The 23,042-nt window shown below is 41.9% G+C and overlaps 1 protein-coding gene across 2 annotated transcripts; it reads left to right on the forward strand.

Moving 5' to 3' along the window:
* Window positions 1–9,501: 9,501 nt before the first annotated feature.
* On the forward strand, window positions 9,502–17,521 carry pcdh18a (protocadherin 18a). Of its 2 annotated transcripts, none has more exons than XM_086034634.1 (4): window positions 9,502–12,388; window positions 12,919–13,007; window positions 13,510–13,682; window positions 15,948–17,521. In XM_086034634.1, exons 1-4 carry the CDS (start codon window positions 9,902–9,904, stop codon window positions 16,754–16,756), a joined length of 3,558 nt encoding a protein of 1,185 aa, XP_085890760.1. In that variant the 5' UTR covers window positions 9,502–9,901; the 3' UTR covers window positions 16,757–17,521. The 2 variants fall into 2 exon arrangements, with proteins under 2 accessions (XP_085890760.1, XP_085890761.1); XM_086034635.1 differs by having other exon boundaries at window positions 9,503–12,388; window positions 12,952–13,007.
* The last annotated feature ends 5,521 nt before the right edge of the window (window positions 17,522–23,042 follow it).

The raw sequence follows: 23,042 nt of genomic DNA on the forward strand, positions 1-23,042 counted from the left end.
ATTTTTGGTAAAATGCCAGATCCGCTAAAGTGTCTGAACACTTAAGGGTCTATTTTATTAAATAGCGCATCTGCCGGCAGGGCGCAGCAGCCGGCAGGGCGCAGCAGCCGGCAGGGCGCAAATGCGGCGGACATTTACTCCTGTGGCATTATACGTACAGTGTGTCCTTGGAGGTGTACCCAGCAGAGTGAAAATTTGGTGTTAGAAAGTTGGTCTAAAGTTACACCTGCTCAAACCGTGTCTAAATACTGCAGCAGTTGGTCTAACGTGATTTTGGTGAATTTGATTGGGGCGCAAGCAGACAAATACTGGACTCTGCATATATATTTAAGTTGGGAGCCGCTATCACCAGCTCATTCTGCAGACCCATTCACATTGTCTGTTATTACACCGTGGCTAGAGCAGTGACACTGCACTACTCATGCACGGATCGCTGCGATTACGCATCATCCTCTTACACACAGAGATGTCTCGGTTGAAACTGTCAGCTACGGCACATTTAGGAAGAGGTATATGGTCTATTTGGCAGAAGCATAAGCGGACTCTATGGAGTCCATGCAAGTATGTTTATAAAGAACTGCAAGATGATCTCCCCTTTAAGGATGATGTAAAGTTGGCCCCAGTGGAGTGGCCACTTGGAGACTACTCCCCCCACCCATAGCCGTGTCGTGGCCAGGGGGGTGATTTTTAGGCTATATTATAGATGACAATAATAAGTAATGTATTCAATTAATGGATTTGTACAATAATTCAGAGGGTTCGATGCATGCTGCTGTCATATTTATGAATGAAATACAATGGTATCCACCACACAAGACCGCAGAGCTCGCAGTCTGTGTGCCTGCATCAAATCCATAAAAATCGTGTTACACCCTCTGCGCCACAACTTAGACTGGCTTTTCGATCAAATCCACCAAAATCGTGTTACACCCTCTGCGCCACAACTTATACTTGCTTTTAGCTGGTCTAAAGATTAATCTACTTTCTGCCACCAAATTGCCAGGTGCGCTGGAGGCGTGTAAAAGGAAATGCCCACGGTCTGCCGGAATGCCCAGGGATGGCGCAATGCGGTCTGCCAAATACCCAAACATGCTAAAGGAGGCTTGCACATGCACGGAAATCAAGATGCACAAGTTTTACATCCAAGTGCACATGTGCTGTCTATGAGAATAGAGCCCATATTATATCGGTCTTGTCTCAATACAAATTTCAATGGGTCACCCAGACTGTTTCATCTGCCAGGATGATGTGCCATACAACTCCATTCGAAAAACATATAGTGCAGGTAGTATATAGGCCACACTAAACTCAACTGATGATTCCTGATACTGTATATGTTTTACAGTTTTTCAATGTTATGAGTAATTATGGCACATCTCTTCAGGCTGAACCAGACTAAATCTTTAACTACATTAGCCAATTTTGAATGCAGGTGAGACGTTGTAATAATAATTTTTGATTAGCTTGGTGGATCAGCATGTCCTGTCTTGTTTTGAATCCAAATGGAAGCCGCCATCCCTGAGTGGCTGCGTCATGTGCTTAGTGAAGAGTGACTGAATGTGTGGGAGAGAGATGTGGAATGGGGGGTAGCTGTTGCTGTATATTAAAGCAATCAAGCATGAATGCTTGTGTTGATGATGATGATGTGTTGCATGTAGGAATTAATTTGGCTAATTATGATGGATGCCTGTTTAACAGCATTCAAAAGGGAGGAAGAAGCCGCAGAGGGCATGATAATCAACCAAATGTTTTTGTCTGTGTATTTTTCTGTAATCACACTACAGTCGACATGGAGTTAGGTATACCTCAATGTTTGTTTTATGTGGTTAGGTTTGCCTAGCTCCTCTTCTCTCCTGCCATAAATGAGACCACTGGGAGACTTTTTTTCCATTTTATGTGTGTACTGTACCTATTGGAGTTTGCAAGAATTAAAACAATGATCACCTTCTTACATTATCCTTTTCTTGGCTAGAGCAAAATCTTTGGGCTGATTTATTGCTTGTTAGCTGAGAAGAGGCTTCAATAAAAGAGAAAGGGTGATGCCAACTTGTCAGGTCTCATCAGATGATTTGCAATAGCAATGCATATTACATTTATGATTGCTCATGTGCTGAAAAAACTCACATTTGTATTCTGCTTTGACAAAATGAAAGAAACATTTAATTTTGGGAGATCAAATTGCATTTTTCAATTATTTTTTTTTAAATACTTAGTTTAGGAATCGATTTTATGATACACCCACATTGCGGAGCATGAGGAATATACACATTGTTTACATTTAATTTTGCAAAACAATATGATAGCAACTATGACAAGATGATTTCTATATCTGCATTTGTCATTACTGACAGCAATGAGAACATAAGGCCGTGCATTATTAAATGAAATCATCCAATGAAACCAATCAAAAACACCTGTTATAATCAGTTGTCATGAGGATGTCCAAAACTGAAATCATCAATATTGCCACGTCCATCTGTTTCTTATACTTATTTATTCACTATGCCATGTAGGGCTGGGCGATATATATCGTCCTCAAGATTAACGTCAAAGACAAAAACAATTTTGTCCATTGATTGGCTGCAAATCAGAAGGAAGTGATGAAATCCTCATTCGGCGACGCAGCGTGCATAGACGGACGGCAAAGGAAGAGGAACTGAAATCTTCATTCTGTGAATCAGCAGGCAGGATTCGGTGATGTGACTCCGTTGCAGCAGCTGAGGGAACATAACATTTTTTCATCTATGGCCGAGTCCATGTCCTGAGACGGAAAAGGTGGAAATGATTCACATGGGTTAAAAGAAACATTCATGTCGAAAAACGGTCACCGTGAAGAGCAATTCGCTGATGCTTGTGTTCCTCCACGAACCATACGAAGGATTACGTGACTTTCTGACTCCACTACTGCTATAGAAAAGATAGCTGAGCAACACACTCATCAAACCCTCGCCAAGTTGAGCAAACACGCACTGTGCCATTGACAAAGCAAGCAAACGTTGGCGAGACATCACTAACGCCGCTGTCACCTACATTACTTTATTTGAGCAGTTGAAAGTTTGCCGGATGTTCGATGTTCGCTTAACATTAAGTTCTTACACGCTCGTACGCCACATCATAGCTACAATAGCGACTATATCACGTGTATTATGTGCAGGAACATTTCTAATACTATTAGTCCAAAAAACCTTGGCTGCATTTGTTGTCATTTCAAATGTTATGCAAAAATGTTACTAGCAGCTGTATTTCTCTTACCATCTGTGTTACGAACAGTCCACAAATTACAAGGTGACATATACAAATAACCACATAATTAAATAAAAGATTCATTTTTCATTCTGACTGCTGTAGTAGCTGGAAATGGTAGAGCGTTGAATACTACACATCAAACTTTGCGGATGTCTCTTATTAAGGAGAAATGGATGAAATAAGTTGTCAGAAATATTCACAAAAATCCATAATAACACCTTACATAGCCTGGACATAATTTGAAGTTCATTGTTGAATATTACCGTAGAACATCATCGTACAATGTTTTGCAGGGTATGTATAAAGCAATCGATAATATAAACAAAAGCTGTTGTTTAGAAATGCTGTCTATCCACAATTGTTCTATAAAACAAGTACAGATTATTTTTCTGTAGAATATCACCAAATTATCATTTTCCTTCAGTTTTTGGGGGATAAAAGAAGATTTTTCTTTTTGCTCTTATCAAACACCGCCCCTATAATCCCATGTGTTGTCGAGTAATTGTGTTAACAGCCATGAATTGCAAGAGTTCTTCTGTCCTCTTTCCTGCCCCCTCTACGGCTATAGCTTACTGCATGCTGAGCCGACAGAACATTTGCTGTTCACTGTTTGGATTCTGTGCCAAATCCCCTGCTTAAACTTGAAACACCATGCTAAGCGTTCCTCAGCAGAAGAATCCTCCTCAGAGGTAGAACCACTCAAAAGTGACATGGTCAATTTGTTAATGCTGCAACACCAGATTTGCAAAAGTATCAGTAAACAAGTAATTGTCTGTAATGTATTCAATTCCTCTGCCAAATTCTTTTCACCCATTCCCAATGACATTTTCCACTCAACTATTCTACAGTTGGACTTTTTTTCAAATAAGACCAAGATTCCTTGCTGATAAAGCAAGAGCATGTGCAGAACACAAACATCTTATTCGGGTTTAAAAAAAAAGCAATTATGAGCATATTTGGGATTTTGCACGCAATTAGATGGCCTTTAAAAACCTGAATACTGCCAATATTTGTGTTTTGAATGGGTTATTGACCACATGGAAACGTAGTCATTCATTCCTTGTTACTTACCTTCCCTATTTGACAAACCTCTGAACTCCTTGGCACCTCGTTTCCTCGTCACCACTCTTTATTTCACTCAGGCTTCAGTCACTCCATCAACGTTAACCCCCTTTCTTCCATCTTTAAATGATCTGTTCACGTAGCCATTCTTCTTCCGCTTTTCCTTGCTGCTTTTACTCTTGTCTCCCAAATGTAGTCCTCCATTCCACAACTGCCATCTCTCAGAACCCCAAGAATCATAAATCTGGTGCACCCCCACGATGTGAGTCACAGGGGGACACTTTAACATCTACTGTAACATTCCTGTGAGGATCTTACCCCTTCTAGAGTGTTGTTTCATGCTCACAGACGTGCACAAACACTGTCGTGCACACGCAGGCATACGTAGTGGATGTGTGGGCTTGAAACAGAGGAGCCAAAGTACAAGTCTGCGTTATTACAGCTCATGTTCTTACCTCTAATCAATCCAGGTTGTTGGATTTGAGCTCAGGGGAAAACAATGAGGGCTTTCTGTCACGAAGACAAAACAGTACTTCTGCTTTGCCCTGTTTTCTTTCTCCATGAATCCACACCCATCAGTCTAGTACTTGCCAGGAAGTCACTGTAGCTTGTTATGCTTGTGTGTGTGCGTGTGTGTGTGCGTGTGTGTGTGTACATATGTGGTGAGTACGCCAACAATTTCTGGTTTGAGTTAAGCTATATTGTGTGTTACTTATTTCTTAGACTACTGTAATGCAATGTTAACATTGTTTACTTCAAACAAGAAGTAGAAATACTAACCCACAAAACTGTTTGATTTTTTTCTCTTTGGGTCTGAGGAAACAAATAGACAACTGCATCACAGGTTTGTCATCAAAACCACACGGCAGAAAGTATGCAGCTTTTTGACTACATCAGTCCAAATGATTTGCATGTAGTCTCAAATTACACTCGTACAAAATAGCTTATGCCATTCACATGAAATGCCACACTGTCTTTTGGGGTCCAAAACCAATATCTTTCAGATGATGGCTGCCTTGAAAAACTTTGGCAGTCTTCATTACCAGCTTGACACTAGCTATATCAAATAAATCACACTGGATGGACCCAAATCTGTTTGGATGAAGCAAATTACTAAGCGACTTGTCTTTCTAAAGCACAAATCTCAGGGTCACAAATTAGTTGTCAGTCAGCAGGCATCGTATCAGGGATGACGCCATTCCCAACAAACTAACAACATGTCAATCACGCACAAACACAAGCTCGCCACCATTGACAAGACAAGTTACACAGGGGAAAGCAGACACTTGCAAAGCACAATAACTTGTGATGTGGCAGTATTTCCTACTTTCAAGTGTCCATTCAGTCACGGTGACTCCTGCAAAGCACTGCAAATGATATTGGGCTGAGGGCTCTAAAGTGCACGCTAATTAATATACATTTTCAATTTATATCATAATTTCATGAAGCAACTCTCTTCTCGAAAAAATGAGCTGTGTAAGAACCAAGATAAATGTTTTGTAGGATTCCACTTGACACAAATTTTCATTGATCTTAAGATGTGTCTGAACAGGGTTTGTAATTTGAAAATATTAACAAAGTGACACCAAAGCAAGAAATCTTTAATCCAGACCAAAAAAGGTCTCAATAGAGGAAATGACCCGTTATTTTACACAGCAGGCGTGTACATGTGTTTCCTATAGATGTGGTTGAAAGGTCAACAAGATTATATGCTTAAACTTTTCATTTGTAACTTTCAGACTGTACAGAGGTGGGCATTCCATCAGACTCACTGATTGACACCCGTTTTGATGATGACTGACGGTAAACCTATTAAAAATGACGGACTGCCAAATGACGGAAGTGATTTTTCATCCTTTAGTGTAATCACCATTAGCTGCGTCCGTCAGTGACTGTCCGTCAGTCCGTTGTCACTGGCGGACGCCCGTTTTTCTGATTTCTGTTCTGTTTCTATTTTTGGGGGGGACCGACTGACGGTCCAACAGAGATCTGATGGACTAACTGACAGCTTAATTGACGGACTGACTGACGATTACAATTCAGTTGAAAAATGACATACTGACGAATGATGGACGGGTACACTGACCACATGATGAATGAATACAAAATCAAAATTTTGTAAAATTCCCACCTCTGGTACTGTGTAGCCAGTCAGATATATCATGGCAAACTGGGTCCATCCCGCAGTTCATTAGAATCTCCAAGTTTTTGGACTAATTCCAAACCTCACGTCTTCATCAGCCAAATAAATAGACGAGAATAAAACCTAATGCAACAGGAAAGAATACAGTTCAACTCAATCAAATAATTTAAGCGTTATATGGTATTTCCATACCAGAAGTAAAAGCACATTTTGCTCTGGCGTTGCAGGGAGAAGATATGAATATTTTATATGGTTCTCAAACTAGCATAGCCAGTAAAGTCTGTAAAAAAGCAATAAGGCTGTTCTTTTCATTGGGTGCGGTGCTGAGGGACAAGCAGTGCACATACAGCAATGTGGCTCACTTCAAAGGTGACCAGACACATTCTTTCTTTGCCTCGTAGTTCTGCTTGGGCTATAAATTTGTCACCCAACTGTTGACATCGCTTGCAATATGTTGCGCTCAGAGTGTGCGCTGTGAACAAGAACAAGGTTGTGCACTCTGTCACGTCTGAAAGCACATACACTCACAATGGTGGCCAACGAGTCATAAAGTAATAAAGCTCTATGGACCCCCAATGAAAGTGAAGACGAGGGGGAGAGGCACTATGCTCTGATGAATAACAATCGCTGCAGTGTGTGTGTGTGTGTGTGTGTGTATGAGGTGGGATGTGGGTTGGGGAAGGGGCTGCCAACTTCTCCGTTCAACGCAAGTGAAAGCAAACTCACATAATGTCTCTGTGGCTACTCCACCCCTTTGGAAAAGGAATCCACAAAATGACCGCTAATTGAATATGTGACAATGAGTGGGCAGACGAAGCGACAGATGCTCGCGTGCCTTTACAAGGAAAGCACCAGCATCATGCACACGAGCATTCCTCCCGACTTAAATCTGGACTGGGGTGCAGGGTCTGTGTTTGGGGGGAAGAAGAGGGTGGGTCCAACACAAAGATCACCATCGTGTCAGTGATCACTTTAAAACTACAAAGTAGGGAATTTGACAACCCTTGTAGAATGAAGAGCCTATTCCGCTGTTGGTTGTTTGTGCTGTTCATATACGTTTATGCATCCAGTAAATCCAAATAATTGCCCTCCTAAATTGAACTTAGGGACTTCCAGAAACACAGTTGGTATAACATCCCTGCACCTGCTGCAGAAGATGAATATGTTTAACCCAATTATTGCTGTTCCAAAGTATCAAATGGGTTGTGTTTGTTCAGCTCCTCTGGTTATGCAGCGTGCCTAAACGTATTAAGCCTCCATCTGCTTTTTGCTTAGATGATGCACCCGTCTTTACATTAATTGTTTTATTGTGCACACTATTTAGGACCCCTTCCCCCTCGAACTCTGTCTCTCTTTTTTTGCCCCCTTCTTCTTTCATATAAACCCAAGAGCTGACTTTGTTCCCCAAATGTGATTAGTTTCTCTGGGACACAAGACGTAATTGCATTACTGCATTGTGAGCCATGGAAATGTTAGGCGCCTGCATCAAACCTGGTTAAATACCAAGCGCACTATGCTGAATAATGTGTATAAAGGAAAATGAATGCTAATGGTATGCAGACAGACGTAGACTCTGGTGATGAATAGACATTCAGTGTTCAACTAAACTTTTTTTTGGTGCCAATTGTAGGTGTTTCATAGTTATAATTTGTGTCAATGCGATACCTGCTACCAAACTATTGTGACTTTATATAATGTACAGAAACACCTTGACCAAACTTATAAAACAAAACAACAAACTTGCCATGTTTAAATGTAGAAATCTCTGCAATTTTTGCTAACACCAGTTTTTGTCTTATGGTTAATTATGCTCCTCTTTGACAATTTTAAGTGTCGCTGCTGTTCTTGTATTTCCTTCCAGACTATCAAATTTCTCGTCTTTATAGTTGTGTTCAAATATGGGGTTTTTGGTTCACCTATCATAGTCAACTGAAGTCCAGATTCATTTTGCTCTAAATGTGCCTTTGAGGCACTTATCCGCTCCGCAAACGTTCGTACGAGTAAATTGTGTAAATGGGTCTGGAACTGCTGCTTGGTATTTTAAAATCCTCCATGACGGCTGATGTGCGAGTTCGAAGCTCCACTGAAGTCTTGTTTAGTCGGCTGTAATAGCTGGGTTTTGGTGCCAAACAAACCGCGCCAGATGGTATCCAGAATGCATGGTGCTCGTTGCACACATTCGTAAACGCTCTCTCACCCCATCTCCCCCTCTCTCAAAAAGCATTCACATTTACGTGAATTTGACAATGGCGATGTAAAACAGCCCCTAAATGGTGAGGGTTTTTTTTTTGTTTGTTTTGCTTTGTTTAATTGTGTTGTATCCATCATCGAAAAATTCATCCTGTAGGGGAGTTTGGAGTGTTGATGAATAGATTTTTGCACGAGACTAGAAGTGTTCAACAGCGTGACCCAATATTTAAATGTATCCATTAGACGCCGCTTTAATACGATTTGCCACACAGCTTAACAGCCTTCTATTCTCACATAAGCACAGGTGATGTGGGAAAAAAGTATAATGGGCTCTAAACGCTCTCAACAAAGAACACGGAGGGAAAGAGGGCCAAGAATGGACTGCATCTTCAGATGAGATAACTATACTGTGCAGGCACAGGACATCCAGGACTTTTACGCACAGCTGTTAGAAGGTCTCCCAGCCAATATGAGTAATGATTTTGGTCATAATTGAGTTGACCATGTTTCAAATTTTTCTTTTGAGAATTAAGCTTGTGCCTCCATACTGTCTAGGCTCAAGGCGGGAACAGACCCAAGGCGGGACTTCTAGATCCTCCTGTGGTTTTATAGTATAGTGAAAACGTCACAGTGCATGAGAACTGTGAATGAATGTTTTCTTCGACAGGTTTAGTTTATTGCTTGTCAATGGGGGTGAGGATTATGGTATGGTTCCTGTGTAAACTCCCGCATGGCGGAGTTTCCTCCCTCCCCTTTTTTGCGTCTTTGAAACCCGTCTTGCGCCTCCTTCGCGACTTTGTGTGGCCCCTAGCCTGTATTAGACTGAAGAAGAAGCTATGTGACGCTAGTTGAGTGAGTCTCAGTGCAAAGACGCCTCAGACAGAGAGAGGGAGAGAGTGAAAGAGAGCGAAAGGCGCACGGGCGCAAGCAGGGAGGGGAAATCCAAAGAAAGAGAGAGAGAGAGAGAGAGAGAGAGAGAGAGAGAGAGAGAGAGAGAGAGAGAGAGAGAGACGCGCACTCCTCAATTGCACAAGGCTGTTGTTTTGCGAACTCGACATGCGCAACAGATTTGTCTGACGACGGACTAGTGGCATTTTTCATCTAAATTGGTGCAACTCAGCCAATATTGCATATGAATGTATTGTTGTGTCAAGCTCGAGGAGCAATGCAACCGGGAACACCCCAGCCAGTTGCCTAAATCCAATCTGGAAGTGACCTCTGCAACATTTTGGAGCTTCTTTTTGCTTTGATTTCGACCACATGAAGGACGTAATGACGGGACTTTTTCAGATGAGAATGTGGGGAGTTTTCATCATTTTCGTGCTTTCAACACTTCACGCCTCCGGTAAGACACTGCGATATCAGATTTACGAGGAACAGAAGGTTGGCACGGTTATTGCTCGTTTAAAAGATGATGTCGCGGATGTTCTGGCTAAACTTCCAAGCTCGGTGTTGCTGCGCTTCCGAGACATGCAAAGAGGGAGTTCGTCCTTTCTCACCGTGCGCGAGCAGGACGGAGAAATAAGCATCAAGTCCAGAATTGATAGAGAAAAACTTTGTGAAAAGAACCCCAACTGCTCGATTCAATTCGACGTGCTCACGTTGCCCACGGAGCACCTGCAGCTTTTTCACGTCGAGGTGGAAGTGCTGGATATTAACGATAACGCGCCACAGTTTGCCCGTGCCATAATCCCCATTGAAATATCCGAGAGCGCGTCTGTCGGAGCTCGCATTCCCCTGGACAGCGCCACAGACCCAGACGTGGGAGAAAACTCCCTGTACAGCTATGCTTTAGAGCCCAACAATTTTTTCAATATTGAAATACAGTCCAGAACCGATGGGGCAAAATATGCTGAGCTGGTGGTACTCCGAGAGCTGGACCGGGAGGTGCGCTCCAGTTATGAACTTCAGTACACAGCTTTTGATAGGGGTGTTCTGTCCCGAACCGGAACCACCCTGCTTAAGATCAGCGTCGCCGATTCAAATGACAACAGCCCCGTCTTTGACAAGTCGTCGTATGTGATAAATCTTCCTGAAAATGCACCTGTTGGAACATTGTTAATTGACTTAAACGCCACTGACGCAGACGATGGGACGAATGCCAAAATAGTCTATTCATTCAGCAGTCATGTGTCCCCCAAAATCATGGAGACATTCAAAATCAACCCTGACAGTGGCCACCTGACCCTCATTGCTCGTGTAGACTATGAGTCTGCTAATTCCTATGATATTGATGTGCAAGCGCAGGATATGGGTCCAAACTCCATGCCAGCTCACTGCAAGATCCTGGTAAAGGTGGTTGACGTAAACGACAACAAACCAGACATTAGCATAAATATCATGTCCTCACAGGGCAACGGGGATGCGGCTTATATATCCGAGGCTGCTCCACTGGACACATTTGTAGCTTTAGTGAGGGTGGAGGACTTGGACTCTGGTTTTAATGGAGAGGTGGAGTGTAAGCTTCATGGTCAAGGTTATTTTAAACTCCAGAGAACATACGAAAACAACTACATGATTCTGACTAATGTGTCTCTGGACCGAGAGAAGAGGTCAGAGTTCAGTCTGACAGTGGTGGCAGAGGACCGAGGGACGCCGAGCCTCTCCACAGTCAAACACTTCACTGTGCATGTAACGGATGAAAACGACAACCCGCCACATTTTGAGAAGGGACAGTTTGAGATCTTTAAATCCGAGAACAATGCTCCAGGGGCATATTTGACCTCCATCATGGCAACAGACCCAGATCTGGATGTCAACGGACAGGTGACCTACTCTATCCTGGAGAGCTCAATTCATGGGAGCTCCATTTCCACGTACGTCACCATTGACCCCTCGAACGGTGCAATCTATGCGCTGCGCACGTTTGACAGGGAGGACGTGAGTCGCATCTCCTTTGTTGTGCAGGCCAAAGATGCTGGCAAGCCACCACTGCTCAGCAATGCCACCATTGTTCTCAACATCCTGGATGAGAATGACAATCCTCCAGTGATTGTGGTCCCCCAGCTGTGGAACTTCAGTGCCGACGTACCTGTGTCAAAGTTCACTGAAGCTGGACATGTCGTGACTATGGTCAGAGCAACTGACCGCGATGCGGGGATCAACTCTGAGCTTGTTTGCTCCATCGTCAGTGGCAATGAAGAAGGCTTCTTCACGATTGATCCAAGAACATGTGAAATTCACGCCAACGCCAGTCTGGAGAACTTCCCTCATGAGCATGCTGAGATAACCGTTGTGGTGCGAGATCAAGGAAGTGAGAGCCTCAGTGCCAAAGCAGTTCTCAGGATCAACCTCTATGAGAATATAGAGAACCACATCCAAGTGATGGACCAAGGAGAGTCTCCACTTGATGCATCGCTAATTATCATCATCTCCCTGGGCGCCATCTGCGCCGTGCTGCTCGTAATCATGGTGGTGTTTGCGGCTCACTGCAACAGAGAGAAAAAGGAGACAAGGCAATCTTACAACTGTCGGGTGGCTGAGTCGACCCACCAGCACCACCCCAGGAAGCCCTCACGGCAGATCCACAAAGGAGACATCACCCTCGTTCCCACTGTGAACGGGACGCTACCAATCAGATCCCATCACCGCTCGCCTTCAGCTACACCCCCGTTGGAGCGAGCCCAGATGGGGAGCAGGCAGAATCACCACAGTCGTCAATCCCTTAACAGCCTGGTGACAATCTCATCCAATCACATTCCAGAGAGCTTTGCCTTGGAGCTGGCACATACAACTCCACAGGTGGAGGTGAGTGCGCGTGCACACACACGCATACACAAGCTTCACTCACTCACTCACTCACTCACTCACTCACTCACTCACTCACTCACTCACTCACTCACTCACTCACTCACTCACTCACGCACTCACTCACTCACTCACTCACTCACTCAGTCACTCACTCACTCACACACACAGTGGTGTCGGTGAGTGATAGGATTTCCTCGTAGTTGTGAAATAACTCTCATCAAGTGTATTGAGCCATGTCTTTGTTTTTATTTTGTTTGTACCTTGTCCCAATCCACGATAACCCTCAGCCATGCGTCGCAGCACTCCCCTTTTTGTTTTAACACCGTCCATTTTGTGTCATCCATATTAAGCAGCCTCTCCATCATTCATTTCGTGTACTCATCCATTTTTTTTGTCTTGTCTTGTCTCTCTCTCTTTATCTCCTTTTTTTCCCATTTGTTATTCCCTTTTCACCTCGACCCTTTTCATTTTCTCCCATTTTTTTTTTGTTTATTTGTTTCATTTTGTTTTGTTATTTTTGGATACAGCAAGTCTCACAGCTTCTGTCCATGCTCCATCAGGGCCAGTACCAACCCAGACCCAGTTTCCGTGGCAACAAATACTCTCGCAGCTACAGGTAATCCCTTGGCCCCAACACTGCCAATATATTTTTATTCACCTGTTAAAAAACACTTTATTGTCTTTGATTTACATCTGTGACACATGTTCAACAACCTGTTGTATAGTTTGTCTTCTTTTCCATATTCCAAAATGTCAACATACATACCAGTGTCATTCACGTTCCAAAGTCTTCAGCTCATTTGTCAGAATGTCCCAATTAGTTCTCGTCTGCCTTTGGAACAAATTTGGAGTATGGAAAGATTACTACTTTGTCTGCTTATCATATCGTTTGATTGACATACCTATTAGCTGTTGACATATTTAATCATCAGACCTACATTTGTAATTTCATGGAGTGGAAATGGGACTAGTTTGTTTGAGGATTTAACAGTTTGCAGAAATGTGTTTCAAAATAAAATGTCTGCCCTGCAGGCATGTTTCATAAAACACAACAGGGCATCCAATTTACAATATTGTGCATGAGTTGAACTTGCACTTTTTGTAATGGTTCCATCTAGGTATGCATTACAAGACATGGACAAGTTCAGCCTAAAGGACAGTGGACGTGGGGACAGCGAGGCGGGGGACAGTGATTGCGAAATGGGGAGAGAATCCCCCGTGGACAGGCTGCTGCTGGGGGAAGGCTTTACTGACTTGATACATCTCGAAATGCACCACCGCCACCATCCAGGTAAGTTGGTCGTTTCCCTCAGCCTGCGTCATGTGGCAACTCTTCATTTAACTCTGCTCTGCTGAATCACACACCTCCAACACCCTCAGATACTCCTCGCGCCTTAGAACACAAGCACACCTCCAATTAGTTTTGTCATGCAGAAGTGATGAAGACATTGTTTTTTCCGCTTGAAATAGCGCATACAGAGAAGGGTGAAATATGTTCCTCAAATATTGTTTTATCCGCTTGAAATAGCACATACAGAGAAGGGTGAAATGTGTTCCTCAAGTATGAGACCATAGGAGAATGTAGATTGAATCAAGACAGCAAGATAGAGATGCACAGTATGGATGGGCATCTAAACATCTTGGATTTGTAATTTTCCATATTGAATTTGCTGCCACTTGCAGTCAGCATCACATCTGGATGAAACTAGGTATCAATTGACAACTTTGGACCCTGCAAACGCATTTCGTTCTAATCTTTTAAAATGTAACAGAGATGTATAGACCACCATGAAAAATGTGATTTACTAAAAAAAAGGCCAAAAACTGGAAGCATGACTATTCATGATCCATCACCAAAACAGGTTGAATTATCAATTTTGTAGCCATGGAAGTTGGACACAAATAAAGCCACAGAAGAAAATATAGAACCCTCCTTGGGAGAGGTAATATTATTGTGGAAGTGAACTGAATTGAGCTGTTTCCTCTGTACCGCTCCTAGCAATTTTGTGGACATCCCGCCTGACAAATTTTTGCACTATGGACAGGTCAGGCCTGAGCCAACTAATAGTCCATGCGCCTGCCTATACAGCCATTCAGCACGCTGAAAACACAATCCCATTGTACTCTGCCCATTCTTCCACACAGACCCTATTTCCACACTTGTTATCACACCGAGAGAGGTGACAGTGTGTCAGGCTGTTTGTGTCACTCTGTGTGTGTGTGTGTGTGGTGGGTGGGTGTGTGTGTGTGTGTGTGTGTGTGTGTGTGTGTTATCTACCCCCCCGAGTCGTGTCTGTAAAATCCTCCCCGAAGCGGAGATGAGTCGCCTGTCACTCATCGCTATGCGTCTCAGGGTGCTGTTTTTCCCCCTTTCCTCCATTTTCTTGTCTTTCTCTTTTTTTCCCTCTGTTGAGTGACAGTGTTGCACTTTCATGTCTGAACTGAAGAGAATTCACAGTAATTGCTTTTAGAATTATGTTATTCTCTCTCTCACTCACTGACTCTGTCCCTCTCTCACCCGCTGCACCCGGAGAGCATCTTTGTCTTTTTGGTGTACATGTAACATATCGTCGCTATTCTGTGAAAAACAAGTATGTCCGATTTTGTCATTAAAAAAAAAAAAAAGGCACGTTAATGGGATGCCTGTAACGTGGAAACCCAATTAACATAAAAATGAAAGAAAAAAAAAAAGACATGTTTGGACAGCGATGATATTCTCCATCTTAATTGTTATGTATAAAAGGGGCTGGGGGTTGGCGTCAATTTAAGTGATTCCCACTTCCCACCTCCCTCCGCGGTTTCTCTTTTGGTGGCAATATGTCAAAACAAATGTAAAGGAATGGGTAGAATTAAGTTATCTTGGTTTCTCTTGAATAGATTTTATTTGTTTAAATTTTCAATCCTGCTTGATATGATAAAGCAAGACAATCCTCGCTTCCCTTGAACATGTCAAAGATGTGGGTAACATGATAGGAAGCTCAGTCAGATATGAATTTATCAGCCGCCTTTGATGCCAGATGGGTGGAATCTAGCAATTAATCATTTAGCTATCTAAATCTAGCAATTGTTTTCTTATCTGCAACAGTATTCTTATCGTAGCCTGTAAATAGCACCAATCTGCTCATACAGATAGAAGTATGAAGGGCTGCAGAGAAAAAGGGGGAGAAAACAATTACCAAGTTGTGGTAAAGAATAAGACAGAACCACCTTGTGAAATATTGAACAGGCATCATATATTAATATTCCAAAATGAAAAGTCCACGCATTCTTTCCGCCTTTCATGCAAAAAGTAACACTAGAAGAACCACTGTTGAATTGCTGCCTCTTCTGAAAAGCATACGTTCCTTTTCCGCTGCAGAATCTTAGACATGTATTAAAGACGACAGCAACGTCGGACCCTCGCTGTGACGCTTCTGATGTGTCTGACTTGACTTATTTGGCAGTGAGCACTTGTTTATAAAGACGTTTTCTTTTCTGTGCATAATAAGTGTCATAAGGGCATTGTTATCTTTTGTTGTACACGCTTCTCATGCTTGTCGTTGTTGTCTTCCTGTAGCAATGAGACTGTGCACGGATGAATGTCGGGTCCTGGGACACTCTGACCAGTGCTGGATGCCTCCCGTCTCCTCACCCGCATCCTCCGCAGATTACCGCAACAACATGTACATCCCAGGAGAAGAGTCTTCCCAGCAACCTCAAATTGATGATGACCAGTCCTCGGAAGAGTCGGAAACGCTCAAGAGTTTCTCCACTTTTGGCAAGGAGCCTGGTAGTGAGGAGGCGGGGCTAGCGAGAGTTGCCGCTGCAGGAGGAAGTGATGTGTGTGCCCCTGCAGGAGGGGCTGGCTCCCTACTCACGGAGATGAACAGTGTGTTCCAGCGACTCCTACCCCCGAATATGGACACATATAGCGAGTGCACTGAAACAAGCCCAACTTCATCATCGTCAACCGGCGACAAAGGAAGCGGACGCGGTGGCAACATTTCTGGTAATCATAGCAACGGCGCTGTTCCTCAGGATAGCCGTAGAGGCTTGTTGCCAGGTGGGAAGGGTCCTGCTTACCCCCCAGGTGTGGCCACGTGGGCTGCCAATACCCACTATCTCAATCCAGGAAGTAGCTCTGTGGGGAACAGCCATGTTTCCCCAGCCCCTCTCTCCTCCTCCACCTGCACCAACGGACAGCCACCACATCTCAAATGGCTCCCTGCCATGGAAGAAATTCCAGAGAACTATGAGGAAGATGATTTTGATGGCGTGTTCTTCCAGGGTGGCAAACGTGGCGAGAACCGCCAGGAAACTGCCATGGATGCAAGCGAGCTGGTCCATGAGATAAACAAACTACTGCAGGACGTTAGGCAGACCTAGAGAGTGAAATACATAACACTGTTTCCTCTGAGTCATTGGACCACCCTCTAAAGAAGATTCAACGTGCAAACATACATAATATGATAAACGCTTTGTGCTCATTGTAACGGCTGTCTTGTTTGTTTTACCAGTTATCCTCTCACCATTTTGAGATGAGAGACTTGAAGAGTAAAACAGTGCACTGTAACGGAAGTGGCACAAAGACCTCAGAACAAAAACTTAAAGGAGAGACCCTACAGTTGTTGTTGTGTTTGTGGGTGATTTTTGAGGGAGAATCCACCAATAAAAACTCCTTATCAATATTTGTAATGTTTACAGAAGCCAGCGGGAGAAACCAACTGTTTCGTGATCTAATTTTACAATGTACAAGAAATGTACAGTGTCTGTGAGAAAAGACTGCTTCACTTGAATATTGTGCTATGTCTCTTGTTTTGTTATCATGGAATGTAACTGTACAAATTGATCTTTGTATTTTAAAAATACACTCTTTTGTATTTCTATATATTTATATGTGTCCGTGTATGTTTGTACAGAAAAAGAAAAACAAATGTCTATTTTTTTATATTGCCACTGCATGTCTAAATATTCAGTGTGTCTCTCTTAGTTCTTCTTTGTTACTTTTATAAAACTATTGTATTTAATTTTGTATTGAATGTTTGTGAGCACCATTTCATAAAATCACATTCCAATGAGGTTCCATGTTGAAATATGGTTTTGTATAGTGTCCTTCTGACAAAGACAAATAAAGTAGAAGAATCAACAATGTGATTTTGGCTGAGTGTTTTAATTTCAGCACGTCCTGACTATTTCACTTTCGAATTCCAATTCACTTTGATTTTGACTCTTTTGTCTTCATTTTGCCCCTTTGTCTCTTAGCACCTCCTAATGTTCATTATGTGAACTGCACCATCTTTACTCAATTTTAACTGAGCCCACAAACAGACTCTACAACAATGCACAAGCATGAATGACTCCACCAATAGACAAATATTACTGCATCACTATTTACAAATGTACTTTAGGGTACTTATTTAAGTTTCCTCTCAAGAATATGACAAACACAGCCTTGTGGATGTATAATTCAGTTTATTGAAAAGAAAAAGTGTGTATGTAGGAAAATATGCCTTACTCGCTCTGTTTGCTCATGGGTGCTTATTTTATGTATTTTTATCACCCCCCCCCCCCCCACACACACACACACTCACACACACATACAAACTGACAAATATGAGGATTAAAATATTGAGTTGTTTGTAAATGAGGCAAAATTCAACAACTAAGGCTAAATGATGCACTTAACCTCATGAGACAGAGCTCAAACAAAGGTAAAGGTTACAATCTGTATGCGCACGCATAGCCTGTCGTGAATAGGCCTACATGAGAGCACACACAAACAGTTTCACATGTGAGCATGCACACACACACCCACGCACTAAATAATGAGCCCATTTGTCTTCATCATTAAAGAGACCAAGCCTCAATAGTCAGCAAGGACTCTGTGTTAATGTCCTAAGCATGATTCTAAATTAGCTTAGCTTTGTAAGGGATTTAATGGCTGTTATCTGTAATCGGCATCTGGCTGAACTATTGTTTATGATGGCATATAAGACTTTCAAATAAACACAATACTGTATATGCATAGACTTCAGTTTGCATTCACTAGATTCATCCGTACCACTTTGACAGTCTTTTTCATTTCGTTTGCCAAATAAAAGTAATTGAATATTCAGTATTCTAAATAAGCTTGATTTTCAAATTCGAACAGAGGCAGCATGAGTAAATTAACATTGTAAACAGTGTTGCAAAACAAGCCAAAAGACATCTAAAAATCATCCTGTGAAGACATGATGGATGATCTTTAGCAATAAGAAATATCTTTGGTTTGGGGTAATGGAGTGTGTAATAGAAAAAAAAAACAGTGGCTGAAATATTTGGTAGTGCTGATTTATTACCACGGAGGTACAGTAATTAATTTTACACAAATGGCTATGACAGTTGCATTGATAGGATATTGAAATATAACCTCCACCTTATCATTGTCTGTGCAAATGCTACATTATTTGTCAGTCTCAGACTCACTTGTCTTCAACTCATGTTCATTTATAAACCTGTTTTCTTTGGTCCCTCCCATCTTCCAGCTCTTTCTGTCTGTCCATTTTTTTGACAAGCATACATTTGCATGCACAGTCTGTACTTCCTTCATTCAGTTTCTCATCACTGACCACATTTTAATTTTTTTTGGATCACTTACTGTAACTGTGTTTTTAAAAGCTACTTTTGAACTATAATTTCAACCATGTAATACTGATGTGTTTCATGAAAAAAATAAAATAATAATAATGACACACTCTTAGCCATCCGAAATGCCTTGTCTCACTGTTAAACAGGAAATTAAGATGGTGGTGGCCTCTGTAATATTGACTTATTGGAAATCTCAACTTGACAGCAGTTTTCGTGTGAAGTCAAACACAATATAGAGTGACCCCACACTCTAGCAAACAGGATATTGGAAAGCGTGATATAAGCAGTACTAGATGTGCATCACTGTGATAAAACCGTTGGGGTCGTAGTCGATGTTTTGCTTTGTTCAACTTATACTACTATACACTATCTATCTTTAAAAAAATGGAACATTTTAATATATGGTGTACATCAAATTGTCATGTATATTCCTCTCTGCTTTGCATTGTGGCCACACCAGCTATGTAAGCTTATATGATTGATTAGAATGGCAAACATGTATCAGGTATCATGATGTGGTACACTGGAAAAAAAATGTGGAGTGATAATAATTGAAAAAACCTAATATCGTTTTTTTTTTTCACTCAGAAATTCTAAGTAAATTTTACCTGGAGAATTTTTGTTAAAAAAATTACTTTCATGGTATTACAGTAGTTTATTTTTAAAAAGTCACTCAGTATTTGACCTCCAACCTTCAGATTGGGAGATGGCCACTTTACCACCTGAGACATGCCGCTCCTACCTATTCCTCCAAAAGGAAACGAGTGATTTTGTTTATCACAAAAACTTGAACAAAGGTGTGTAAACCTTTTAGATCCACTGTTTTCCCTTCACTTCCTTCCTAAATAGGTTTAGTGATTGTGTTGGCAGAAATACATAAGTAAAATACTGTGTACTATTATTTTTTTAAATTGTGGGAATAATTTTGGTGATGAGTACCCTTTTTCGATTTGAGAAAATGTTTGTGCATATGTCTGCTGGCAAGGCTACCTTGTGAGTGGCAGCGTGGTTATTGGAATATCTGCTTTATATATCTGACACAATTATTGTAGTCTACACTGCAACTATACACTGCGCCTGTGAGTTTATTCCAGCGCCCCCTTTCCCCTTTGTTATTGAAAGTCACATGCCAAGGCATTCATTAATGTCGCTCAATGAGCAAAAGAATTGCAAAAGAATGTACCATTAGGTACACCTGCATCATCGATTTAGCTACATACAAGGGGCAAAGTCAGACAGCTGTCATACTGGACCTCATTAGATTGTGCAAGTGTGCATAATGTGGTGGCTCCTGAACGTGAACTTGAATTATGACTACTTAGGCTGTTTTAAATTACATTGCAATGAATTTGTCCAGCAGATGGCACTGTGGTTCTTAGCTTCCCGCGTCGGGGAATTTGCTTTCATGCAATTCAGCCTTCGTTTCACGCCATACATTCAGCTTCAACAATGCTGAGGGGCTGTTGAGCGGGCATAAATCCCGCCTTCATAATTGTGTTCAATTCATCTAGCAATTCTTTCTTTTACTTTGAGATGCCAAGGCATGTTACCTTTCTTTGTGAGTGAGTGAGCACATACAGTAGTAGCAGGTGTCTCTGTGTGTGGACTATACAGTAGTATACACACTATAGTATACACACATTATGAGAGATTTGTGGGAGTGCCGGTGAGGCCTCTGTATGTGTGTTCTGCTCGTGTCTGTGTGTATGGGGGTAGCTGGGTGTGTTTGCAGTTTCCTCACCCTCTCATAGTTATCCTAATCCAGCTTGCATCCAGTCGGATCGCAGCCAATCGCTGGATGCTCCATCTCAGTATTTCTCTCTGGCTCCCTCCCTCTGCCTCTCTTTCTGTTTGGACAATTGGATTAGTGCGGAGTGATAGGGACAAAAGCCAGAATCTCACTCTCTCAGTCAGTTGCTTGTCCTCACGACATGTATGATGGTGACACACACAAACAGGAAACGCACATACCTAAAACCACACTGCTGTCATTGTATCCCGAGGCTGAGCAAGTTTGATATCCAGATGGCTTAATTATGGCAAACACAAAGTCACCCCCTCACGCGCACACGCACACACAAAAGTCACAGTGCAATTTATTGGGGAATGAAGTGGAATATTTTGTTAAGAGCCATAGTTTAACATTTAGTGCTCTAAAAATTATAATAATAATAATTATTATTATTATTATTAAGCATTATTTTGCTGTTGTTTTTGGGTTAAACTTTTAAAAGCCCACAAAATCTACTGTATATATATATATATATATATTTTTTTTTTATTGGATAGTGACAAAATAATGCACGTCTGGACAATATCGTAGGTGGAACGCATGTAATGAAACTGTCCATCCATCCATCCATCCATTATCTATACCGCTTAGCCTCACAAGGGTCGCGGGGCGTGCTGGAGCCTATCCCAGCTGTCTTCGGGCAGTAGACGGGGGACACCCTGAATTGGTTGTCAGCCAATCGCAGGGCACACAAAGACAAACATCCGCACTCACAAACACACCTAGGGGCAATTTAGAGAGTCCAATCAACTTACCATGCATGATTTTGGAATGTGGGAGGAAACCAGAGTACCCGGAGAAAACCCACGCAGGCACGGGGAGAACATGCAAACTCCGCACAGGGAGGCCGGGGCCGGGATCGAACCCACAACCTCTGAACTGTGAGGTGGACGTGCTAACCAGTCGACCACCATGCCGCCCGCAATGAAACGAATTTAAACAAAAAAATTATAGACTACATAATTAGAATACATAATACGCCCAAGTATATTTCCAAACACAGTACATAATCCACACATTGATCATCTCTATGAGACTTAGAATGGTAAGACCTTACTCTAGAATAGGCTAAGATAAAAAAAAATCAAACTCAAATAAATGCATAGGAACTGCCATCCATTTCATAACATTAATTGACTTCAAACATTGTAGTATGTCCAAATGTAACATTTTTTTTCATTGAAATAAATAATCAAAATCAAAATGTTACTATTGTGAAACTTTGATTATCTGTATCTGTACAGTCAAAGTTTTAAAGGAAACACATTGTGTATTTGCTTTAACGATCAGCATGCTTGCATCAGAATGATGACTTACAGCATACTTATGACCCCACCGTTTGGAGGATGGCTCACCTTGTCCCCCTCTGCTGCAGTGTTCTAACACAAAAACGCCTTTTGGTACCAGGAAGACAAGGGGCAAAGGTACTTGTTGATCCCAGAGTTAAAAAGACAAGTCTGAACAGCACAAACCACACAAGCCCACATGAAAACAGAAGCATTAATTTTATTTTCTCACTCATGGAGTCCGCACTTAAGCACCAACCTTTCAAAATACACTTCTCAACTCAATTACTGTACAGATCTATGCTTGTGCGTCATGCAGCGGAAGTATCATCAAACAGAACTATTTAAAGGGCTCTTTTCTAAAACGTTATAAATTGATTTGGATTATTTCGAGAAAATTAGATTACTTTCTCAAGAACATTTTATTTCATTAATTTTATCCAGCAATTCGCTTCCTCAGTCTGAACATGTGCAAAAAGAGAAAACAGTCTCTGCCAATGAATAGCATTGCCAGTAAATTTGCAATTTGTTTTGTTTTGGAAAAGTGCTCTTCATTTGGTGCAATGTGGTTGGGGTTACTCCTAAATATATATGGAACTCGATCTGCTCTTGAAGTTGTATGGCAACTCGACTTGGACAAACTATGTGCCATGGCCAAAAAGAGGTAAAAAAAAATGAAAGAACACATCTTGTGAATTTATTGCAAATTTAGAAAACACAAAATTTATGGAGTATGCTCAAAAATCCTCCTACCAACCATGGACATTATCTCGCACTTTCACCATCATTGCCTGCTCATCTGCTGACTGCTTACTTCCTGGAAGCGTGAATTGAAGCGGATGACTCTCTTCCGGTTACCTCTCAAGTAGGCCTTGGATTGGTTCTCATCTCACTTAGTTTCGTCTGTTCCATTTTCTGAGTGGTTCTTTTCACCTACCCGCGTATGATTCCTTCTTCACTGTTTTCT

This window comes from Filicampus tigris, chromosome 6 (assembly GCF_054856515.1).
Source record: "Filicampus tigris isolate MCC_2025a chromosome 6, RoL_Ftig_1.0, whole genome shotgun sequence".
Classification (NCBI taxonomy): Eukaryota; Metazoa; Chordata; class Actinopteri; order Syngnathiformes; family Syngnathidae; genus Filicampus; species Filicampus tigris.